The sequence below is a fragment of the Apodemus sylvaticus genome, chromosome 15, assembly GCF_947179515.1.
Source record: "Apodemus sylvaticus chromosome 15, mApoSyl1.1, whole genome shotgun sequence".
Lineage (NCBI taxonomy): Eukaryota > Metazoa > Chordata > Mammalia > Rodentia > Muridae > Apodemus > Apodemus sylvaticus.
In genome coordinates this window covers 50,462,158-50,486,930 of record NC_067486.1, presented here as the reverse complement: position 1 = coordinate 50,486,930, position 24,773 = coordinate 50,462,158, and the positions used below count along the sequence as shown (strand labels likewise).

The 24,773-nt window shown below is 38.4% G+C and overlaps 1 protein-coding gene across 1 annotated transcript in view; it reads right to left on the bottom strand.

The window, feature by feature from the left end:
- Hhla2 (HERV-H LTR-associating 2) overlaps nt 1-19,412 on the bottom strand; it is a 33,967-nt gene extending 14,555 nt beyond the window's left edge. Inside the window, 5 exon segments of the mRNA XM_052158126.1 lie at nt 12,782-13,005; nt 13,008-13,100; nt 15,697-15,957; nt 19,056-19,217; nt 19,220-19,412. Coding sequence (XP_052014086.1) covers nt 12,782-13,005; nt 13,008-13,100; nt 15,697-15,957; nt 19,056-19,217; nt 19,220-19,412 — 933 coding nt within the window.
- Between the last annotated feature and the right edge of the window lie 5,361 nt (nt 19,413-24,773).

Here is a 24,773-nt window from a genome sequence, read left to right as displayed (position 1 = left end):
TAGCTTCGGCAAGCATTACCCTTTAGAAACCTCTGCCTGAGGTTTCTCTGAAGTAGCAGGTACTTTATTAGCCTGGTACAATATATTATTTCCCATGGTTTGGGCTATCAATCTGGCTTGTTCTTTTGCCTAGGATTACTTCCCTGGAGCATTTTGGACTGTCTCTGTTGTCTCTACTATTAAAAATTGGAGTGTCTCTGGTGCCACTGTATCTTTCTGCAGCTCCTCCTAACATCTGGGCAGACTGACTCATAAAATGAGTAACCATCAAAAGTCTGACACTTAGAATTTTTAATTAGCATTAATTATCATCAACTTAATCATGTGCATACAGAATCCTTGAGTTATACAATTTTATAAACCTCTTTGTAACTTAACCTTCTGCAATGTGGGTTAGGGTTCCAGTTATTTTTTTGATAGTGTTTTTATTTCTCTTTCCCTTTAGGAACAATCTTTTACTTAGGTCAAAACTACTACATAAAACCCATTCTCCTCTGAAGTCATTACCTTTTAACTTTAACATTCTTTGCCAAAAATATACCTTACTTATAAATCTCTACATTTTTTTCTTGATAGTTCCTCTCTACCTTATTTGTCTTTAGAAAACATGCTATTTTCTTAATACAAAGTGTGCATTCCAATGAAAACATGAAAGGCTACATCTGAAATACAGATAACACACACTAATACTCCTAGACATATTTCTATCCTGCCTTCAATAAAAGGCAGGATAAATGTCTGATGTCTCCAATGCATTCTGTGTTTGTTTCCTTCCTTGAAGGTATCTGGTCACTGCTCCACAGTAGCATGATGAACTACTGGGATAAGCCACTGCTTTCGATACACTGCAAAAGAGAACCGAATCTCAATTATATTTAACTGTAATAGGATCAAGCACAGGTGATACCATTTGTACACTCAACAACAGCCTTTCTTAAAACGACCAGATTTTTTGGTGTTTGTTTGTTTGTTTTAGTCAAATCCATCAAGATAAGATCTTTGGGGGGGGGGGAAATGGTTTTATTTTTGTTTTTGTTTTTTAAAAATTCAGTGGTAACCAGGAGGAACCACTGGAAGACAAGCAATAGCACCTACGTCTTGACCACATAATTGCAAATGTAAAAATATCATACAGACTGCAGTATGACTCAGCAGGTAAGTGTGCTTGCTGCTAAGCCGGAAGACTTGAATTCAATCCCTGAAACTCACATGGTAGAAGGAGAGAATTTACCCCAGAAAGCTGACGCCCACTCACATCCCATGGCACATGCATGGCTGCCCCACAAAACAAGCAAATAAATGTAATAAAATCACCTTTAAAACACTTGCCTTTGCTTGCACCATATATACATCACGAATTAAGCATGCCTAGAAGTGTAATTGTGTGATCGGATCATAAAGTTAGTTAAAATATGAGAAGAAAGACTTAACTACCACAGATTTTTCTACTCAGTTGCAGGGACTTGGATGCAAGAGCCTTGAGTTTTGGCTCAGGTTAAAATCGTACCCAAAAACAGTTATGTTAAAGCAATCATGAACACATATAACAGAATTACATTAAATCAGCATCATGATGTGTATAAAATGCAATAGAAAGTTTGCATCTCTGCATCTTTGAAGTGTGTAAGAAAGGCTCCAATGAAAACACAAGATCAAGAGATGGAGCTTGTTAAGTAGACTTAGGTTAACAGCTTTACCTATTTAGGGGATAGAAGGCGGAGGGGAGAGCAGCTGGGGCAACCTTAATATTGTGTGCAGCTCATTTAGCCTGTTGAGAAACACCCACTTCCTTAAGTCACCTCTCAGATCTTACATTAGCAGATTTTTTTTTTTTAGTATAATTTTCATTCCTACGAGGAGTCTATGAAAATAATAGATGGCACTTGCTGGGGTCCTGTAACTGGCAAGGGTTCAGTTTCTGATCTGGATGTGTCCATGCTGTGGGAAGATGCTCAATGGGATTTGACCAAATAACTCATTTGCATGCACCCTAGCTTCCACAGATCATCTTTCCCCATGGAGGTAAAACAAACAGTAAGGATCGTTGCCTTATAAAGGAGGATTCCTGTAAAGGGTCTGTAAAGGCTGGCTGACTGATCAAAAACTAAGAGCAAAGGGACCAGAGAGTTTGAGGGGAGACTGTGCCTCTTAGGAATGTCAGAAGGAACATTCATAAAGCCTCACCCACATGACTGCCTACACATGAGATGAGCAGGGCTGATACCAATAGACATGCCAAAGTAGGTGAGGGAAAGACCAGGGCCTCAACCCTGCACAAAGAACTGCAGGTCACTAAGGGATGCTGAGCGTGGGAGAAATAATCTCCCCCAGGGAAGAGCACACCAATTGGTTATCCAATATCAAGTGGCAGTCCTAAAAGCATATATACAAGAAACAACATACAGACCGAGCAGGTTGTATTTAAGAATGTATATGTGTATACATATTGATGTAACAATAATCAGTAAAAAAAGAGGCCATGGATTTGAAAGAGAGGAAGGAGGTGGGTATGGGAGGATTTGGAGATAGAGAAAGGAAAGAGAGAAATTATATAATTATATTACAATTTCAAAATTAAAAGAATACCTTCAACGCTTGTGGAGAGTGTGGAATGTTGACTCGGACCCTGGTGTTGTCTCTCCAGGGACAACATTCTGCAGTAGCTTTCATAGGACTAGACTGCAAGCCCTGGCTATAGAATCTCTCAGTTTCTTTCTTTCTACTTGGGTTGAAGAAAGTCTCTTGCTCTAAAAGGGTGGACACTTTGCCTTACACATGGTTAGGTCCATCAGAAAAGAAGCTTGCCCCCACAAATGGCTCCAATGTTTTTCCATATCGCCACCCATGTTTGAAATGGGCAGTCTTTTTCCTGGACCTGTTTCAGGAAGTGTCTTACTACCTAGGAGATTAAATCCATGCTTTCAGGGCTTGACTTTTTTATAGCAAACCAACAGGAACACAAACTGAAAGTTGGTAGAATATGGCGACATAGAGTTGGGATACCCAGAGCAAGAAGTCCAGAAGAGGCTGAGAATGTGTGGAGCCATGGGGGGGTCCAGCAGCTCGCAGGAGCCCAGGGTGCTATCAGGATTCAGCGGCGCCAGTCTGGGCTGGGTATCCCAAGACTCAAGGTTGCTTTGTCTCATTCATAGCACGGAGCCCCAAATGTCTGGGTTTCCTGGCATCACTCCATCTGAGGCTGTTCCTGGAACACTAAGTATCTGAGTATTCATAAGCACCCAGACAGCCCCTCCACATGCCATCAACGATTTCCATCAGGGGGTGTGAATGGAAAAGAAGTCTGAGGGGGATATCCATCAGGGAGAGAGATGAGGGAAATATTCAAGGATCCTTTGTCCTGATCTGGGAACTGACACAGGAACAGGACAATGTCTTGGTCTGTAGGGTGCCTTGATGAAGACCAACTTTTAACCTGGGCATGTGCTAATCCTGTCCAGGTAATTTTCAAGCAACTGGTGCCCCTAATAACTCTTGACTACCCTCTTCTCCTCCTCCCGCTCACAGTTTGAAGCAGCTCCTATCACTCTCCCCAAAATGAGTTGGGAGTTTAAGAGATTAGAAACACAAATCTTACCTCCTGGCTAACTCACTAACTGACATGACCAATTAATGTCAGCCTTGAAGGACATCACTACAGGGGTTTTAGGTCCTTCCATTCACAAAGGACTGAGCTGGAAATACAATTGTATCTAAAGCAGTTTTTCATATGCTAATCTTACTTACCTATTCTCTCTCCTCACTAGATAGAAGAGGTATTATAATTGATCTGATTACATCATAATCTCAGTGGGGTTCTCTTTACATTGGGATCCTTAGTACAGTACTGTTTATGAGTATCTGACACAGCAGTATGCAAACATTACCAAAACCATATACAGAGTATGGAAATCTAAGATCAGTTGATAGAGAAGATTATATGGCTGAAATTTACACCACACTTCAGAGTTAGTTTTTCCCAATGAACTACAGCCTTCAAAACTTAATGATGTAAGTCCAGTTATGTCGACAAACTCCCGAGTACTGACATCAGTCTATTTCCTCTAAGTTGATTATTAAAATGAAGGCAGCCAACTATCATGCCAGCCAAGCTCTTCAGTCTCTCCCTGCAGAGCATTTACAGGGCACTCTTAACCTGTTAGAAGACTGATGAACAATAATGCCAACTAAGCCTGAAGCCTTCCTCAAATTGTCTTCAGAGCTAGCTGTCAGCAGCTGTGCCAGCCTGGTGTGAGCAGTTGTAACTCAGACAGGTCAGTTTAGAGATGATAAAACCTTGGTCCCTGAAACAGTCTTGGGAATGCTGGCATCCCTGCTCTCCAGAAACTCACCACCCTAATTCTAACCAGTAATGCTCATACAACCATTATCTAAAACCAGGGAATAGCCGGGCGGTGGTGGTGCATGCCTGTAATACCAGTACTTGGGAGGCAGAGGCAGGTGGATTTCTGAGTTCGAGGCCAGCCTGGTCTACAGATGAGTTCCAGTACAGCTAGGGCTACACAGAGAAACCCTGTCTCAAAAAAACAACAACAAAAACCAGGGAGTAATACTGTGTCGTAATATTTGTCTTGTTTCTAGGCCATGCATGGGTCTTCTTTTCCGTATGTGTAATTGTGAGAATTACCTTTGCTACTTCCCTTTCCACATCTTATTCCATCAAACAGCATTCAAAATGTATTCACTGGAGAAACATGGCATCCGAATAGTAATACATTTCTATGATTTATTCAAGTGTTCTACCTGTTCTCATCAGAGCTAATCATACAGTTCTATTGAGTTCTAGGTGGAAACTCACAGTGACTGCCTAGGGTGACTGCAACAGTAATGTTTATTAATAGAGCAATTATTTCCTAAGTGGGGCTGGAATCCTTTGCACACAGGTACCCCTTGTCTTATTGGAGGTAGCAGATCAGTGATTGATGCTTACATCTTAAAGAGTCAGTGTAGTTCTGGAGGTCCTTGATTGGTTCTGCAGTAAAGTGACTAATTTATATAAAGAAAAACATTTAATTATAATTATACAAGTTAGGGAGTCCGGTATCAAGATGTTATCATCTAATGAGAGCCTTTTGGGCACAACATCCCATGGCAAAAGTCTGAAGTCAAGAGAAGTCAAGAGAAAGAGAACAAGCCAGTCTCGCAGATAATCAACTTACTTCCACAATGTTGGTAAACATCCTCAACACAGTCATTTTTTTTTTAAATTGGGGCCTTTCCCTCCAACATTTTTATGCACTCTTTCTAATGCATGAGCTGTAGGGCCACGTTCAAAGCCATGCATAGGAAATAAGTGACTGCCTTCAGGAGAATGGAACTGCCCAGTCTGACAAGTCATTGCCTGGACTGACAGTGAGGAAGAGTGAGATGACAAAGTCTATCAAGTAAATCATCAGGTAAGCGCAGTGAGTAAGGTGTAGGATTTCTTTTGAAAGTCAAATATAGGATTTCACTTGCTGAATGGCTCTTCTGAAGAAGACCAGAAGCAAGAAAATGAATCAGTGTCTGTTGTTCAAGTCAGAATAACCACTTTTATCTTAAACACTTAATAATGTTAGTCGTTTTGTTTGTTTGCTCGTTTGTTTTTTGTTTTGTTTTTAGATAAAATTGGGATGACAAGATGCAAGGTGTCACTTAGACAGGATTTTCATGAGACAGGAAATCCACAGTGACAACCTGAGACATGTCAGTCTACTTTAATGTGCTTACTAGAAGTTACTGAGATTTAAATGTTTTGAAAACAAGCCCAACACAGTTCACCCTTACTTATATTCTGACTAGTAGAACATACAAAGTCATAAAAACTGATGCAGTGAAATGAACCAAACTTTACACTGTGTGTGAAGGATTAGCCACCTGGGGACCTAGAAATATCTGGAAAGTATGGACATCCAGAAATCTTGACCTGGATGAAAACTATGACCTACGTGCCTCCACTTTTATTTGAGTCTCCTCCTTTCCATCTTAGCAAACCCCGTATTTATCAGAAGAACAACCACCATGGGCAGACTCTGGTGAGCATCCACATATACAATGCCACCAGATATCTTTACCAATAAGAGCAGTGGACAAGGAGAGTAAATCTTCTTGTCTCTTTAAATACAAAGATCCTACTCATTGAGAAAACCCTAATTATATTTTTCCACTATATTATCCTGAAATTCCTCTTACCTTTCCCCAACCCCCCTCCAAACCTTAACTAATGATATTTAAGTTAGTAAAGAAAAATTTAGTTCCTTGGTTGATGGTGGTAGAAATTATTTCATAATGCTTTTTGAGACTGTATCTTGCTATACAACTCAGGCTGGACTCAAACCCCTGAGCCTCCTGTGTGTCTACCTCCTGGGTGCTGGGATTATAGACTTCAGTTCTATACCTGTCTGTCTGTCTGTCTCTGTATCTGTCTCTCTCTTTCTTTGTTCCTTTGTTCCTTCACTTGCTTGTTCCTTCATTCCTTCTTTCCCTTTGCACATCTTTTTTATCATTAGATGATATCTTATTTTTTATTTTTAAATTTGTTCTTTGAGACTTTCATACATGTATATTCAGTGAAATAACACCATTCACATATATTCATATATCTTTTTTTCCAGTGCACATCTTTACATTGAGAATGGCTTAATTAAGAAAATGATGACTTTTGTTCTATCCAGAGGAGTTATCACCATTACTAACCTGATTGACAGAGACGGAGCACATTAATAAAAAGAGAAAAGAAAAGAAAATTCTCTTCATAAGAATGTAAACTTTTCCTCTTTTCCATAACTGTGTAATCGTGAGTCACCTTTGCTACTTCCCACTTCATATCTTATTCCAACAAATGACATTCAAAATGCATTCACTGGAGAAACATGGCATTCAAATTAGCAATACATTTCTATGATTGATTCAAGTGTTCCAAAGGGGAAAATAAATACAAGTCAACCAATCAGCAATTCTTGGCTCATTACAGCTGTTGGCCAGGGTTCCACTGACTACTAACAATGGAAATGTCCTGGCCAAGCAAGGGCTGGCAGTGGCAGTTACAGCACAAGAAGAGATGACTTTTGTCAGAAAAGCCTAGCCTTGCTGAAAACTCTGGACCATTTAAACATAGCCTCAAGGGCAGGCATTTTAAGTAATAGAAAACGGAATTAAAATCAAAGCATGTGAATCATAGTAAGTTAAACAACAATCAGAAACCTGGGGACAGGTAAGAATTTATGGGATTTAGTGTAACAGCTCCAAATATGCTTTCATTACAGCTAACTGTAGAAATATGGAACGTTTCTTTTTATAATCAAAAGGAATATAACCTGACCTGAACTGTGCTCACTTACATCATCAGAACGACAATCCACTTCTACCTTAGTCAGAGGAACCAGGTCAGATTGATCAGCAGCAGTAGAGTATCTGTATCTGGTCCCTGGTTTGGCTGGAAATCAGAGAAAGAGTTAAGTAGCTTTGCACCCCCTCTGTTCTTTCCCTGTAGCAGCTCCGTTCTCTGGCTGTGCCTTTTCACTGAAGGTCACTCTTCCATGGGGGAGTGATTTGTTTTGACTCTTCCATTTCAGGATTAGGGAACTCTTCTCAATCCTTGCCACCTCAAGTTTAAGTTTGGCTCTGATTCAGTAGTGGTAGCTGGAGGTTGAATGCATTATCCTTTTTGCTAACTCTGAAAAGTTCTAAATGTTCTGTGTGTGTCTTTGGGACTGTATGTGGGCAGACTTTCATTGTAGACCATGTCAATATTAAGTAGCATGTGACAACCCATCTCCCATAATTTGAATTTAATCCAATCACAGGATCATTATTTTAGGCCAGAAAAATGAATCTGGAAACAAGTTAAACTACTTGAGATATATTCTCTCTGACTGTTTCTAGTCAATTAAGTGACATTCATAAGAAGCAAGGAGGCCGGCCAACCTATTAGACTGAATAATCACAAGGTTGGAGAAACAATCTCTTGTTGTCACCCTGAAAACCTCATTCTCAATAATGGTTTTCTGGTAACTAAAATTTTGTGTTTGCAAGAAACTCATGAGTAGGACATGAATCCCCAGAAAACGTGGGGCTTTCTCAGAGGCAGGGCAAATGAGGAAGAGTTTTAGGGAGCTAGTGTTGGTGCTGATGCTAGTGAGCAGGGAGATAGTGTGCCGTCCCACCGACCTGTTTCTCAAGCCTGCTTTGCACTTGATTCCCTTCCAGGATTTACATTTCCTGGAATATGGAAATCCCTAATTTGTACAGATTCCTACTGGATCAAGGACTGATCATTAATGTACATACATCTCAACACAGAGGTCTAGGGATTGGTTGTCACAATATCTTAAGCCAACATTTTAAATGATTGTTTTGTAATACAAGTTTGTTTCATAGAAATTAGGAAAAAATGTTTTTGATGTCAAGAATTTCAAAAAATGACTCAAGATGATAGAAATTTTTAAAAGCACCAAATGTAGAAGCAAGTCTGAGCAGCAGATTGCAGAGCCCAGGGACAGGAAGGAATCACCTGCATCAGGTGGGAAGCTGGAAGATTCATGACCTAACCACTCCAAAGACAACTCTTTAAAGCATTATTTTATTTTATTACCCACTAGCTGTTCTTTAGTAAACAACAATTGGCTCATCCTGTTGAGTATTTTGGGACTTTTTTTTTATATATAAAAGAACACTTAACAACTTTTTAGTTAATTGAACCATCTTACCTACTAGTGATTAAAATAGTAAAAACCTGGGACTATTGAGAGTGAGCTACAGGGAATGTGCTCATACGTACTTTAGCGTGCCTCTGATCACCTTCTTAGAACAAAGTTTAGAAAGCAGAATAGTTAGGTAAAAGTGGCAGGATGTTAATGGATATGGATAAATTGTAGAATGACTCTCAGAAAAATAAGGTATTTACATTCACAGCCAGCTGTGCAGATGTGTGCTTCCCTGCACACATTGTTCATAGTAAGGGTATGGAAACCCACTAGCAAAGCCAAGTTCTCCATATCACCCGCAGGGTCATTGGTGTCTCTTCTCAGTTCTCAGCAAAGTACAGCTGTCACTTTCGGTAACAGTAAAGGGGGAAGTCAAAACCAAAAGTTTTCTCTGTGATACTCTTCCTTGACTCTGTGCTAATAAAGTATCAAAGTCTTCTAACTGAAGCCAGACAGATAATAAGGGTAGGTTAGTACCACCAGTATAGTAAATTTACCTTTTAAGATTGGTTTTTATTGCAAAGGGGACAGAATTAACATGGAGAACATTTCATACAAGGAAAGGGCCCTCATTTTTTTCAAAAGTTAGTATAAATAAACTATTAGTATAAATATGTCTGATCTCAGGCTCTCTATTACAAGAAACCTATGGCCACAATAATGTCAACCAATTTGGATCTAGATGAAGGAGAAACTTAGGAGAGAAAGGAGTCCTAAAACTCAAAGCACAAGGACTCTGCTCTGCATTTTATTTTTCTATTATTTTATATTACAACAGGAAATTAACACACCTTTCTTTTAAAGGCATAATTAAGAATGGAAACCTGTGTTAGGTAGTAGTTCTTGTCAGATCTTCAGGCAAAAGTACTTTCTACTCTATCTTGGAGAAGACAGTCCTAAGGGAACAGTGATAGGCCAATCATGGTGATGAGATGTATGTTTTCCCTTGTGAAAAAAAAAACCTGCATCAAGTCATATCTGTGACCCTCAGTTCCTGCTCAAATGAAGAAATTGCCACAAGGTCACATATTAACTCAGCAGATCAGTTTAGAAAAGATTGCTAGGACCATTCGATTCAAGGAACTTTTCATTGATCAGATCTAAACATTAGGAATCCCAAATGCTACAGCTTAGGCATGTTTGTATGCTGTGACACCTCCTAGCAAGGCAGCAAGTGGAAATTTGTAATTAAGGATAAAACTCAAAGTGTGGTGGTCTGAATCAGAAAGACCCCCATAGGATCCTATGTTTGAATGCTTGATCCCCGGTTAGTGGAACTGTTTGGGAAGGATTAGAAGGTAAGGCCTTGCTGTCAAAGGTATGTCTCTGGGGGTGGGCTTTGAGAACTGAAAAGCTCATGCCATTCCTAATTCTCTCCTCTTCTCTCTCTCTCTCTCTCTCTCTCTCTCTCTCTCTCTCTCTCTCTCTCTCTCTCTCTCTCTCTCTGCCTCATGCTTACAGAAGAGGATGTTAGCTCTCAGCTACTACTTGGTGTCATGCCTACTTGTCTGCCCTCTCCCATGCTCTCTGCTATGATGCTAACCTCTGGAACTGTAAGCCCTTCAATAAACTGTTTTCTATTTGTTGCCTTGGTCATGGGTATCTTAATACATTAACAGAAATGTAAATAAGGCAGAGTTGGTACCAGAATGTGCACTCTATTGTGACAGATCTGGCCAGGCTGATATTTTTGTTGTTGTTTTGTTTTTGGTTTTGTTTGGTTGGCTTTGGTTTTTGAAGAAATGGAAAAGACATTGGTATTTGGACTAGGAAAATGGCTGAACATTCTACGTGGGACTTAGTAGGCTATCATAGTAGTAATTTGGAAGACTCCACCCAGAATCCAGCAACTTCTGAAAAGTAGAAGCCTTTTCCTAACTTCACAACAAATGAAAGCTTATGCAACTGTCATTGAAGGAGCAGGGCAGACTTCATCCCAAGCACACAGCAGAATCTGGCAGCATTAGCCTGGTGGATCTGGCTTTAGAATTGGAAAGGAGGTATGGAATTTCCCTCTACCATCAAATAAAACTGCTAAAACCAGACATGTAGCAGGAGACTCCCAGCATGGTGGCCTTGAAAAGTCATTGGATCAAGCCCTAAAGGTTAAACCTGTATTATATTACAGACACCAAGAGGCTGCAAATGCTAGAGTCATGAGATATCTACCAGGAATTGCTACATACTGAGAGTGGAACAGTCCCAAAAGAGTGAAGCGTTTTGCACTCAGCAAAGCTAGAAACACGGAGCCATCTAAGCTCTTTGACATCATACTTAGAGTTAAAGGATTTGGAGTTTGTCCTATTGAGTTTCAGTTCTGAATTTTCAGCAGTTTACAGTTAAAAGATTGTCTCGAGTCTCAGAAAAGACTGGACTTTTAAACAGTCTTGAGACTGGAAGGCTCTGAAGATCTGTGAAGTAGGATTTAATGCACTTTGCACTGTAATATGGCCACACACCTTTAGGGGTTAGGGAATGGAATGTGTAGTTTGAATGTGAATAGCCTTCATAGGCTCATATATTTGAATGTTTTGATCCCCAGTTGGTAGAACTGTTTAAGAAGGATTAGGAGGTGTAGCTTTGTTGGAGAAGATGTATCTCTGGGGGTGGGCTTTGAGATTTCAAAAGCACACCATTCCCAGTTACCTTATATCACCTCTTATCTATCTATCTATCTATCTATCTATCTATCTATCTATCTATCTATCTATTTATCTGTCTGTCTATCTATCTATCTATCTATCTATCTATCTATCTATCTATCTATCTCTTAGTGAACCAGATGTAAGCCTTCAGCTACTGCTTCAGCATCATGCAGACCTATCTATATTGGTATAATTCCTGCCAAAATGGCCATGGGTTCTAGTACTCTGCAACTGTGAGAACAAATTAAATGCTTTCTTTCAGAAGTTGGTCATGGTGTTTTGTTATGGTAATAGAAAGAGAACCAAGAAAACAGGTCTCAGTTAAAAATTCCTACCTAATACCGTGAGTGTTCATCCTGATCTCTTCTCTGATAGGATGCTCCTGCTAAAAGCCTCTTTTTTGAGGAATGTGAGAAGAATCTCTCCAGGCTGCACTGGACAGAGCTTATTTGAGAATGAGAGGTTCTGAAAAAGAAAAATCTTTTCCAGACCTGGAATTGCCCTGATGCTTTACTTTTGATGAACTGAAATCTAAATTTCTGCTTAAGGAGATGAGGCATATGTTGTCTTCCGACAGCTACTTCCTGATTGTTTTTCTATACTCCAAAATGAATCTAATATGAGGCAACGGTTTTAAAAATAGAATTTGGGCTTCACTGCATTTTACATAAAACTAACACTCTTATTGGGGAGAAAAAAAATTGGGAATTATAAATGCATCCTTATTTTTCCATTCTATATCATCAAAAGTTTTATCACTGAGCATAGAAGCTTTCTTTGAAGATCGCATAACACATGAACAACTAAAAAATCTTGAGACACATAATAATTTTCATAATATCAAATATCCATATTAAGGGATGAAAGAGAACTGTTAGGGTTTCCTCTGTGCCAGGGTATTAGAGTAAGGGTGGGGAAATCAACCGCCTCACCCAGAAAGCCAGCTTCATGGCCCACATTCCTTGACTCTGGTTAGTAAACCATTCCTTATAAACAAAAATTTTGGCAACTGAGAGTAGTGAGAAATGAGCAGACTTGGGTATATCAAGAATGTGCTTCATATATTATGTGGTCATTGTTTCCACCAAATTAATAGGCAGTGGTATGTTTTCCAGAATCCAGCAGTGCCCAGTTCTAACTTCCCCTGTGCCTACAGTTTCAGCTCCCAAAACAAGAACATAGGGTGTATATTACAAAGGTCAGTGAGCAGGAATTGTAGGTATTTAACTTAGAACCACCAAAATGTGCATGTGACTCTTCATTTAAAAATACAGAAACAATGAAAAAGAAATCTTCTGGGAGTAACTGATCAAAAGATCAGTTGTCTCCTACCACCATGTGTAAAAGTAGTTCCATCAGTGACATTTTGAAAAGTCTTAAGAAACCTTTATTTTAATATCCAAAATTCATCAGCTAGTGCTATTTGCAACTTACATCTATATGCAGCCTGTGGACAGTGAGAAAAGTATACTCTGTTGAGGAAACATCACACAAGTATTCCCCACTATCTCACACATAAAGATCTATCAAGGTCATGAGGAAGGAACTGTGATTTATCAGCTATTTATTCCATGAGAACTGAAGGTTAATTGCAATTGTGTCCTGTGATAAGCTCATATTCCAATCCAAGACAGAGTATCTCCCATTTTCTACTTTGGCCAAGTACCAAGGAAATCTTGATTTGGTCAAGAAAAATTGCTCCTGACTATACACCAGAGTGAAATAGATTCACTTTGATTCCTCCAATGAGTACCTAAAAAAATAAAAACAAAAAGTCAATAAAAAGTGAAGACCAATTTGTTGATTGCTGATTTGTCCTTTTGATGGTGTCCTTTGCCTTATAGAAACTTTGTAATTTTATGAGATCCCAATTGCCAATTCCTGATCTTAGAGTATAAGCTATTGGTGTTCTGTTCAGGAACTTTCCCCCTGTACCAATGTCCTCAAGGGCCTTCCCCAATTTCTTTTCTATTAGCTTCACTGTGTCTGGCTTTATGTGGAGGTCCTTGATCCACTTGGAGTTGAGCTTAGTACAAGGAGATAAGGATGGATCAATTCGCATTTTTCTGTATGCTGACCTCCAGTTGATCCAGCACCATTTGTTGAAAAGGCTATCTTTTTTCCACCAGATGTTTTCAGCCCCTTTGACGAGGAACAAGTGACCATAGGTGTGTGGGTTCGTTTCTGGATCTTCAATCCTATTCCATTGATCTACCTGCCTGTCACTGTACCAATACCATGCAGTTTTAAACACTATTTCTCTGTAGTATTGCTTGAGGTCAGGGATACTGATTCCCCCAGAATTTCTTTTGCTGTTGAGAATAGTTTTAGCTATCCTGGGTTTTTTGTTATTCCAGATGAATTTGAGAATTGCTCTTTCTAACTCTCTGAAGAACTGAGTTGGGATTTTGATGGGGATTGTGTTGAATCTTTATATTGCATTTGGCAAAATGATCATTTTAACTATATTAATCCTGCCAATCCGTGAGTGTGGAAGATTTTTCCATTTTCTGAGGTCTTCTTCCATTTCCTTCTTCAGAGACTTGAGTTGCCATACAGATCTTTCACACCAGCCCTACATCTGACAGAGGGCTAATATCTAATATATACAAAGAACTCAAGAAGTTAGACCCCAGAAAACCAAATAACCTATTAAAAATGGGGTACAGAGCTAAACAAAGAATTTTCACCTGAAGAACTTCGGATGGCTGAGAAGCATCTTAAAAATTGCTCAACATCATTAGTCATTAGGGAAATGCAAATCAAAACAACCCTGAGATTTCACCTTACACCAGTCAGAATGGCTAAGATTAAAATCTCAGGAGACAACAGGTGTTGGGGAGGATGTGGAGAAAGAGGAACACTCCTCCATTGCTGATGGGGTTGCAAACTGGTACAACCATGCTGGAAATTAGTCTGGAAGTTCCTCAGAAAACTGGGCATGTCACTTCTGGAGGATCCTGCTATACCACTCCTGGGCATATACACAGGGGATTCATCAGCATGTAATAAGTGCTCCACTATGTTCATAGCAGCCCTATTTATAATATCCAGAAGCTGGAAAGAACCCAGGTATCCCTCAATGGAGGAATGGATACAGAAAATGTGGTATATATACACAATGGAGTACTATTCAGCCATTAGAAACAATGAGTTCATGAAATTCTTAGACAAATTGACGGAGCTGGAGAACATCATACTAAGGGAGGTAACCCAGTCTCAAAAGATCAGTCATGGTATGCACTCACTAATAAGTGGATATTAGCCTAGAAAATTGGAATACCCAAGATATAACCCACACATCAAATGATGTCCTGAATCAATGGAGGAGTGGCCCCTGGTTCTGGAAAGATTCAGTGTAGCAGTATAGGGCAATACCAGAACAGGGAAGTAGGAAGGGGTGGATGGGGCAACAGGGGGCGGGAAGAGGGCTTATGGGACTTTCGGGGAGTGGGGAGCCAGAAAAGGGGAAATCATTTGAAATGTAAATAAAAAATATATCGAATAAAAAAAAAGTGTTACACTGTTGAAAGTAAATGGAAAAAAAAAAGTGAAGACCAAACTGTTGGGTGAATTTTCTAAATTATCCTTGTAATTAGGAAGGAATGCGAGTGGTAATTCTTACCATTTGTGGGAAAAGCTTCCTGATATTTGTATTGTAGACTTTCATACAAGAAAAGCTGTCCTTATTCTATTTTATTTATTTTATTTGATTTTTTTCCCTCTAACATTATATTAGGCCTCCAAGTTGCTCGGGGATGAGGGCTTCCATGGGGAAAGGTCCTAAACTGTAATTCCTCCAACCTGAAGAATCACTCTGAAACATTGCACCTACTGCTAACTCAGTCTGGCAACCTTAGTTCAGAAGCCAGTTTACGGCTGGGAGAAGGATGGAACCAACTCCCACAAATTATTCTCTGACTTCCACAGGCCCAGTGTAGCATGATGTTCCCCTAAATAAGTATAATAAAAATATTTTAGAAGATTAATATTCAAAACTCAGCAATAATAATAGTCAAAGTTAGTAGATCTTTTAACTGGGGAGAATCAGAACTTGGGACAAGCATACATATTTCCTATGCAGGTAGGAAATCCTATTTGGAGGAGGAGCCATAGAGAGATAAACAGAAATTCATGGACAGACTTGCTGTGTTTTTACTCAGTGTATAAACACCTAGTAAGGTAGGTAGTTCTATTTTATGAATAGGAACTGATGCTCAGAACCAATGCAGCCAAATTATCCCAGCTGCAGATGGGTTTTCATTCTTGTTTGTTTCTTTGTAGATTCATTCCATGTACCCCCAGCCTTGGACATAGCACCTGTACACCAAACATCCAATGGAGCCCACCTGCAAATGCCTGCCCTCCTCTCCATATTTGCTTGAGAAGAGAATTTTCAATAGCACACTCAAAAGATGAATTTGGTCCTGTAATATTCTGTGTACTTTTAATATGAAATGGAGCTCCAGTTTCTTCTGAACTGTTTTCAGAGACAACTGTATTGTCCGTTTTACATGTGATATGAGAATAAGGATAAACACACAAGATACTGCATACCAGAAAGATCTCTATATTCCTCTTTACATATTTCATTACAGGTGTGTGGAAAACTGTACAGGAGAAAGAGTGGGTTATGAAGAATTGTGGCCAGTAGCTTCCTTATCAATGTCTATATAATAAAAGCTCTATGAGCAAGATTTCTCACTTAAATCCAAACAAAAACTACAGAAGTTAAGTTCAGGTGTTGTTACCCAAGAAGAACAGAAAGACTATCCTTAGGTTCACAGCAAATAACAATCTCTATTCTCTAAACTTACTTACCTGACAAATTTAATGGCCTTACGGAGTAATAAAATAGAGACAAAATCTGTAGAGTTCATGTAGAGTTCTGTGCAATTTAGCTACTGACTCAGCCTATTTGAATATTGTTTTTTAATATCCAATTCTGATCCAAGTTATAAAACAGTTAAAAGAATCAGAGGAAGAAGGAGTAAGAATTATAAAAGACAGAATATTAGAAGATTTCCTCCCAAAGCACACAATACAGTACAGAACTCTGTTATACAAAATACCCTCTGTAGAGAGAATCTCTTTTTTTTTTTCTTTAATTTATAATTTGTAAGACAATAAGCAGGTCTGGGATTAATTAGGTTTAAAGATATGGCAATTTTATTCTACTCTGTGTGTACAAATGTGCCTTAAATATAAGTTGCTATTCTTTGGAGAAGGTATAAGAGATGCTAGATGCATAAATATAAAAAGTCAAACATAGATATCAAATATATACCCCTTTCTCTCTTTCCTTCTCTCTTTATATCACAAGGCCCACAGAGACACCACAACCATTAAAAAGTTGTAGAGCAGACACATGCCATAGAGCAGTATGGAATTTATACTACTTCTGATATAAGGGATAACCACGAGGCCTCAAATCTATCCAAAATTCCTATATAAAGCATGTTCATATGCCCAGGAGAGGTATAGCAGGGTCTTCCGGAAGTGTCATGCCCAGTTTTCTGAGGAACCACCAGACTGATTTCCAGAGTGGTTGTACCAACTTGCAATCCCACCAGCAGTGGACGAGTGTTCCTCTTGAGAGAATCTCTTAAAAGCATCATTGTCTGTCAATAAAAAAACCTGATGGCCAGTGAGCTAAGGCAGGCAATAGGAGGTGCGACACTGGCAGGAAGAGAGAAGATTCTGAGAAATCACGAGAGAATAGAAGGAGACACTGGGAGATTCAAGGGTGAGGGAGACTAAGGTAAACCAGCAGGTAGTAGAACCCAGGACAGACTAAAGAGACATTCAAATGAGATGCTGAGGAGAGAGGAAGGAAGAAGTGGGACAGGACCAAAAAGAGGTAACTAATCAAGTAGTAGACATAGAATATTTTAAATAGGTTAAATAAGTTATGAGCTAGTCAGTGGATGAACCAAAGCTTTTGGCATAGGGATTTATCGATAAATAATCTCATATTTGTCATTCTGAGAGCCAGAGCTGGGAAAGGAAAACTTGGAATTTAATTATTTTTGTTTACAACTCTGGCTGTGCCACACACTTACACACACTCATGCTCACTTGACAGTATACCTCAGAGATAGTGTAATTCCTGTTCTGGCCCACTACACTACAGCAAATATTGCAATAGAATAGTCACATGATACTTATGGTTTCCTAACTCATATGGAAGCAGTTCTATATTATATATAGTCACTTTCATATGTAATATCCTTATAATTGCTTTGTTTCATTTGAAACAGGTTCTTTGCATGGAGTGCAGTTTGGCCTCAAGCTATGGATCTGTCTTTTCAATCTTCCTAATATGAAAATTACAAGTATATGTCAGTACACTAAGCTCTGTAATAGTATTATGCCTTGAAAAACAGGTGCACTCATAAATGGTCATCTATGCGACAACACACCTCTCAATGCTCAGTGACCATTGTGGAAGAAGGGACAGAAAGACTAGAAGCCTTTGGGACAACTGTAGCAAAACAGTGTCTTTTGGGCATGACAAAAGAATTGCACCCATGAACTTACAGCGGCTATGGTTGTCTGCAGAAGACCTGCAGAAGATCAAGCCACTCAATGTTGCAGAATAGGGAAGACAAGACACATGAGCCTCCACGATTACTTGAGGAGCTACTGACAGTTGATACCAGCTAGGGAAGGGGTGGTTTTTGTTAGGGGTATGTTCCCCTAGTAGGTTGACCATTCTGTTGTAGATGGCCCCATAGCCATACACATGAGCAGCACTAATTAGATTCAATTGGTTATTTAAAAATGAATTTTTAAAAATGAATATAAGTTTGGGAAGGATACATAGGTCCAAGAGAAGTTGGAAATATGGAATGGGGATTGAATATGATAAAAATACATTGTGTACCTATATAAATGAAAATAGTGTATGTTAAAATAACAAAATACAACTACACTAATAGTAAATTCATAATAGTGCAGAAATAACTGAAATAAAGAATACTGTCTAACATACCATGTGAGATCAGCATATTCATTATTAACATAACCATATCAACAAGAATTCCTGGTAGTATATTTAATTATGTGTAGGCAATGAAACTATTTCAATTGATTCTTATGCTTTAATTGGATCCCAGTTTAATTAAACATAAACTTGACCATTGGCAACCATGAATACATTAATCATATACTATGGCTAGACTTACATTATAGTTACTACAGAGAGAATAAAATCATATAATATCAGTAACTTTGAATTACAAAAAGGCAATTTAAATTTAATTCAGTATTTCTAGTCACCATGTTGGAAGAAATTTTTAAGACTGATGATATTCAGTGCTAATAGAACTACAGGGGAAATGATTATTTCTATGCTGATGATATTGAAAAATTAAAATCTTACCTCTGCTACTTTTATTTCAGATAATTTGTCATCGTTTTACACAACTAAAAAGACATTCATCACAGCAGAGTCTGTGACGGAAAACACTGGAAGTCTCAAACACCCACTAACAGGGGAAATGGTTACTTTAATCCTAAAATGCCCAAACTATGAGATATTATGCAATGGTCACTGTTTATGATATTAAGCATTAAAACAATGAGGTAGCTTAGTAGGAATTGACTTTAAAGGAAGTCATTAGACTATCAAGTTAAAAAAAAAGCTGTTTTGGAACTGTATCAAATTATACCATTATGCCTTACTAAAATTTACATACACACTTACCTCCTACATTTAGTTCAACTTTGTTTCTGGCACTCTCATTTGTCGTTCCCATATAGCAGAGATAAATTCCTTTATCCAGAAGGCTCAACCTTCTGACAGTGAGAGAGGCATTCCCATTGTGAATTTCTCTATGAAAGAGGGATGTCCTATTTGCATAAGGCACTGTGTCTCCAAATGATTCATGCCATGATAGTGACTGTGAACACAGCTTTCTTCATTTCTCCAGTGAATTACAACTTGAGACCCACTCTTAAATGGGCAAGGGAAAATTACATCTTCATCATACCGTCCACAAATGAGTTGCTCATTGTTCCTAATAAGGCAACTGAAGAAAGCTGGTAAGAATATGTCCAACATCGTGAACAGAAGTGTTAGTGACAGCTGCTTGTCAGGTCTTATGTCCAGACTACCTGAGTGAACCTTCACTCAGAATAGCCTGATGACCACATCTTCAAAAAGCCCTGGATTGCTAGTCATGGGAAACAAGCCTTAACACTGTGATGGACTATCTTCCCCTTTAGTTGAATATCTGATTGAATCAAAGTAACGGTGAGATTGGAAGCAAAAGCATATTAGTTTCTAACCCACTTGTCCAACAACAGAGTCTGTTTCTCTCCAAACCACTGCTGTAGTACAGGAAAGAGTGAATATGATAAAACTCAGTTTTGATACCTCATATAAATAGTTTTTTAAGTTAGCTAGAGCCACAAGACCCCAAAACAGAAGGAAAATTAGTTTTACTAAGTCAATAAGCATTTGGAGCATTTAGAAGACAATTCTTGGTTCAACAATCTGTTAGTAGTCTGGAAGCTAGTCTCAGTCTAGACTAGTTGACTAGTCTCTGGAAGCCAAGTCAAGATGGGCTGTGAGACCAAAAAGAGAAATGAAGTAATATATTGACTTTGGCTTTAGAATATGTATTGTTTATTATTTTTCATCATAGTGAGAGACCGCCTGATAAAAAAACAACCTAAGGGAGAAAATATTTATTTGAGTGCATTGTTTCATAAGACTCAATCCACCATGATAATTGTTGTTTCTGGTTCTGAGGTGAGGCAAAACATCATAATGATAGGAACATCTGCCAGAGGAAACAGACAAGAGGAGAGGAAACCAAAGCAAGATACAACTCCCAAGGTTATCCACAATGACCTGTTTCTGTCAGCTCAGCCCTTGTTCAGGGTGGTCTGCAATAGCCATACCTTCAGCTTCAAGTAAGTGATTTAGTTAAGCACATGTTGAGCAAAAGTAAACAGACAGGTAGCAAAGAGCAGGTGGATAAAAACTACAGGCAGAGAGCAAAATGTCATCAATCAGGTACATGCAGCATCCAGCAGAAATAACTAGAGTAGTCTGAGAGAATACACGAAGTAACGCCATCACATCGCGGCTCGAATTCCCAACTGAGGGTGTCTCTGTTGATAAACTTCTGGCTTCCTGTTGAAACTGGAGGCATTTTTATATCATGGGATAAACAACAGTAATGTCTGCAAGGAATGGTTCACCTCTTATCTGTTCTTAAGAACACAAGGTTTTTTACGTGTTCATCTGCTTGCTCCCTCCCTGTTATGGAGATGCAAGTAGCCAGTCTGACTCAGGACAGGAAGTTAGAGGACACATGCAAGTGGGGACAAGGAGGGTCCCCCACACTCTCAGAACCCACTTTCAAAAAAAATTAAGTAGTATACTGTGAGGTCTCAGGAAGTTCATATATCCAGAAATAAGTTCACACTGGATTACAGTAAGACTATTTGTAGTTAGATAAAAGCCAGCGCTCCTTAGGAACTTGTGAAAGCAGTTCCCATCTACCAAAGGAGTCATTTGCTTTACCTCTGGTAGAAAAGACATATGGCTCTCTATTGATGTGAACCTGTGGTTGTGTATCAAAACCCATGCTGGCCTGCAGGTTCCTTCAGTCCCTAATCACAACTCTTTGTTATAAGTTTCAACGTCTACGCTAGCGTCCTGGACCTTTCACCATCTTCCCTTATCTCCTTATCATTCCCTTTCTTTGTTTTCTCGGCATCTCTTGTCATCTCCCTCTCTCCATTATTCTCTCCTGCTGATCTCCCATCTCTCTTAGACAGTTCTGGCCATGTTCAGTCTATTTCTCTTTCTCCCTGATCTTGACTCATCCATATGCCCCGGGATATTTTCATTCTCTTATTCACAATAAAATCGGTCCCCTAAGCCATACCACAGAGTAACCATTATAGTGGTTTCTTTTCTACACCTCTTCATGTACATACTCAATAATTTTCCAATAGAATATGGGTTACAGTCCCCATCTCCTAAGTTTTCAGAACCTCTCAAAATAACACCAGTAGCTGGAAGCCAAACATTCAACATGTGGTCCTGTGAGGGACAATTCATATTCAAATCACAGTAGGGCCATACTCAAAATAGATCACACACATGAGATTTGGGGAATATTATTATGGACATAAATATAAAATTATGATCCTCTTGACTTATCAGATTTTGTTGTTGCTTTATTGTGAATGTGAAAAGATTTCAAAAATCAAAGTAACTCAATACAAGTAGGGCGTTTTGTAATGAAAACTTACATTATAGCATTGAAAACAGTATCCCATTCTTTGAGTAATCATTAAAAAATGTAACTAGGTCCTCTTTTCTTCTCTGAATTCTAAGATATTAAAATGAGAAAGAACCTTCTGTTGTGGACATTGGAAGAAATTATTTTGCATTTTTGTCAGTACTGCTTAAGAATGAACAACTGGACATGGGTGTGGCTTTGTTGTGCCCTTTGACCTTGTCTACCCCTCTGTGGATGTTTCTCTCTTTCATGCCTTACCACACTTCCAGAGAGACTTAGAGTCTCTCTAGCAAATGAGAGAGCTGTGGTGTTGTATTAAGAAAAACAACATGGAAGGAATAGTGGGGAAGAAAATAGTGAGTGTTGGCTGATGATTGCTTGACTCTACCCCTCTACTGCTTCACTCCAATAACTGACAAATGAGACGTGAAACCAAAACACTTCTATACAGCAAAGAAGGTGGCCTACAGTAAGGGGAAATCTTTACGAGATAAACATCTTATAGAGGGTTGGTGTCTACAATATACAAAAACACATAACAAAACAACAGTAAACTAAAGATCAAGAAAATAAAGGCTAAAATTTTAAAAGAGTACATGGAACTAAACAGAGAGTTTTTAAAAGATGAAATACAAAATAAAAAATAAAAATTAAGCATCTTTTACCATCATCAAAGTGCAAATTAAAATTGCCCTGAGTTTTTGCTGTACTCCAATCAGAATGGCCAAGATTTTAAAAATAAGTCAGAAAATGCTGGCATGGATATGGAAAAAGGAGAACATTTTATTCATCGCTGCTAGGAGTGCAAACTGGTAGAGCCATTATGGAAATCAGTGTGGAGGTTCTTCAGAGCTAGAAATAGATCTGCCATGTGTCCCAGCTTTACCACATTTGCACAGATACTAAAAGGTCAGTGCATCTTACCACCGAGGTATTTGTCCTTCAATACGCATTGCTTCTCTAGTCGGAATAGTCAGAAAATAGAAATATAGCTTGATGAGCAGGTAATGAAAATAAGATCTATTTGCAAAATTAAATATATTCAGCTAAATGGACACGGCAATAAAATGACTTCTAATCATTATTGCTATAACCATAGATCAGTCTATCACTGGAGATAAGAGGAGAAGGAAGTGGATATGGGAGGGGCAAACGTGACCAAAGCACCTTATGGAAAATTCTCAAGGAATTAATAAAATTAGTTAAAACAAATAAAACCAATGAGAAAGTAAAGGTTCATTCAACTATCCTTTTGGGCTATATTATTTTTTTTAAGTAATTGCTCTGTAAGCAGCTATTTTAAAGTGATTTTTTTGTACATTGAATAACCACCTGTGACTTTAAGCTGTATAGCTGTGTATCTACATCTTACATATTCAAAAGAGTTAAGAGTTTAAGAGTTTATATGTTTCACATGCACAAAGTGGCCTGTAAAGTCCGTTTTCACTATATTCAGATACAGTGGATCTGGAATCTGGACGATCTTACTATTTAAAAAAAAAAAAAAAAAAAACAAAACAAAAAAAAAAAACCTCTCTGTCCTGACAAAAATAACCATTTTTACCAGGACCGATGCACATATGAACTCACAGAAACAATAGCAGCAAGCACAAGGCCTACAGGAGCTTAGAGGGGGAAGGGAAAATGGGTCCCCACCCCCTACAAAGGAAAAAATAGTTTTCTTTGATGGATATATTAACCACACTTAAGGGCAGACCCCACGTCCAGCAGTAGATGGCCAATACAAGAGAATTCAATTGTATTTTTGGAAATTTCTTTTTTATTTCATATTGTTTTGTCTGAAAATATTTTTTAACCTTACTGGAATCTCACTTGCATGATAAGATTTTGTATTTTCAAATTGGTTGTGTGTGTGTGTGTTACTCATACTTTTTCCTTATTTTTTTTAATTTATGATTATTTTAATTGTTATTTCTAGTTTGTTTTCTAAAGATATACAAAGGAGACATGGAGTTGGATGTATAGGAATATAAGAAAAATCTGAGGAGAGAGGAGAGAAGAGGACTCATGATCAAAATATATTGCATACAAATTATTTTCAATAAAAAGAATAAAAGTTTTGTTACTAATATATATTAAATATATAAATGATATATTTACCTAAAGTCTATTTGTGTAATGAAACCTTTCTCTAAATTTGTAAGAGGCCTAACATTTTTATTTTGGCTAATGTGATAGTTCGGTTACCCTATTGAACTGAAGGTTCTGAACTTTATTTCCATAGCACAAGCTGACTCAATTCGTAAGGGACTTTTGTGTAGTTCTGCTCTGATGTTAATTATTGCTGGCTCTTTTAACTGTGTGATAAGCCTTCTAGGATCTGATGTTTATGAAAACAGTTTATCTCAATGGCATTCTCTAAAATAAAAAATGTTAATGATGGCTTAAAATAAAAAGAATCTCTAGGATGGAACCTTGAAAATCTGTCAAGCTGAGGTACCAAACTTCTACTCAGAAATGGTATCCGTCAACCCCCCCCCCCCCTTCCTAGTGACTTTAGTAGCAGACAGTGTATTAGAAAAAGCTTTAAATGAACACACAGAAGAAAATAGGATTTTTTTTTACTCTCATGTAGACTTCTGGCCTACTGTTTTTGCTAATCAACAAACCAACCAATCAGGAAAGTCCCCAGTGCTGAGGAGATAAAGCTTGAGTCCCCATAGCTAAAATTAGGCCTGGTTTGGACCTTTTCAAATTCACAATATTTAAACAAATATAATGAGATGACTTAGGGATAGGACCCCAAACTAAGTACCATTCATTTACATCCCATGTACATGTTATACACATAACCTAATGGTGATTTTTATTTTTATTTTTTGATCTATGTTTTCACTGTGACCTGTCACACAAGGTCAGCTGTAGAAGATTCCCAACTGTGGAGTCATGTCAGTGCTCACAGTGTTTTAGATCTTGAAGCAGTTTGGACAACGAATGCACAATCTATATAGTCCATTTGCTTTTTCTGTTGCTGTTAATCTCAGATGGTACAAATGACTAACACACAGATTACAAAAGCAGTTAGCTTGAGATCTACCAGGGAACAGTGTGATAACAGAACAAAATGGAGCAGGGCCTGTTTGCAGAGGTCATGTTAACTGTGTTGACTGTGCTGGAGGGGAGAGGCAAAAAAAAAAAAA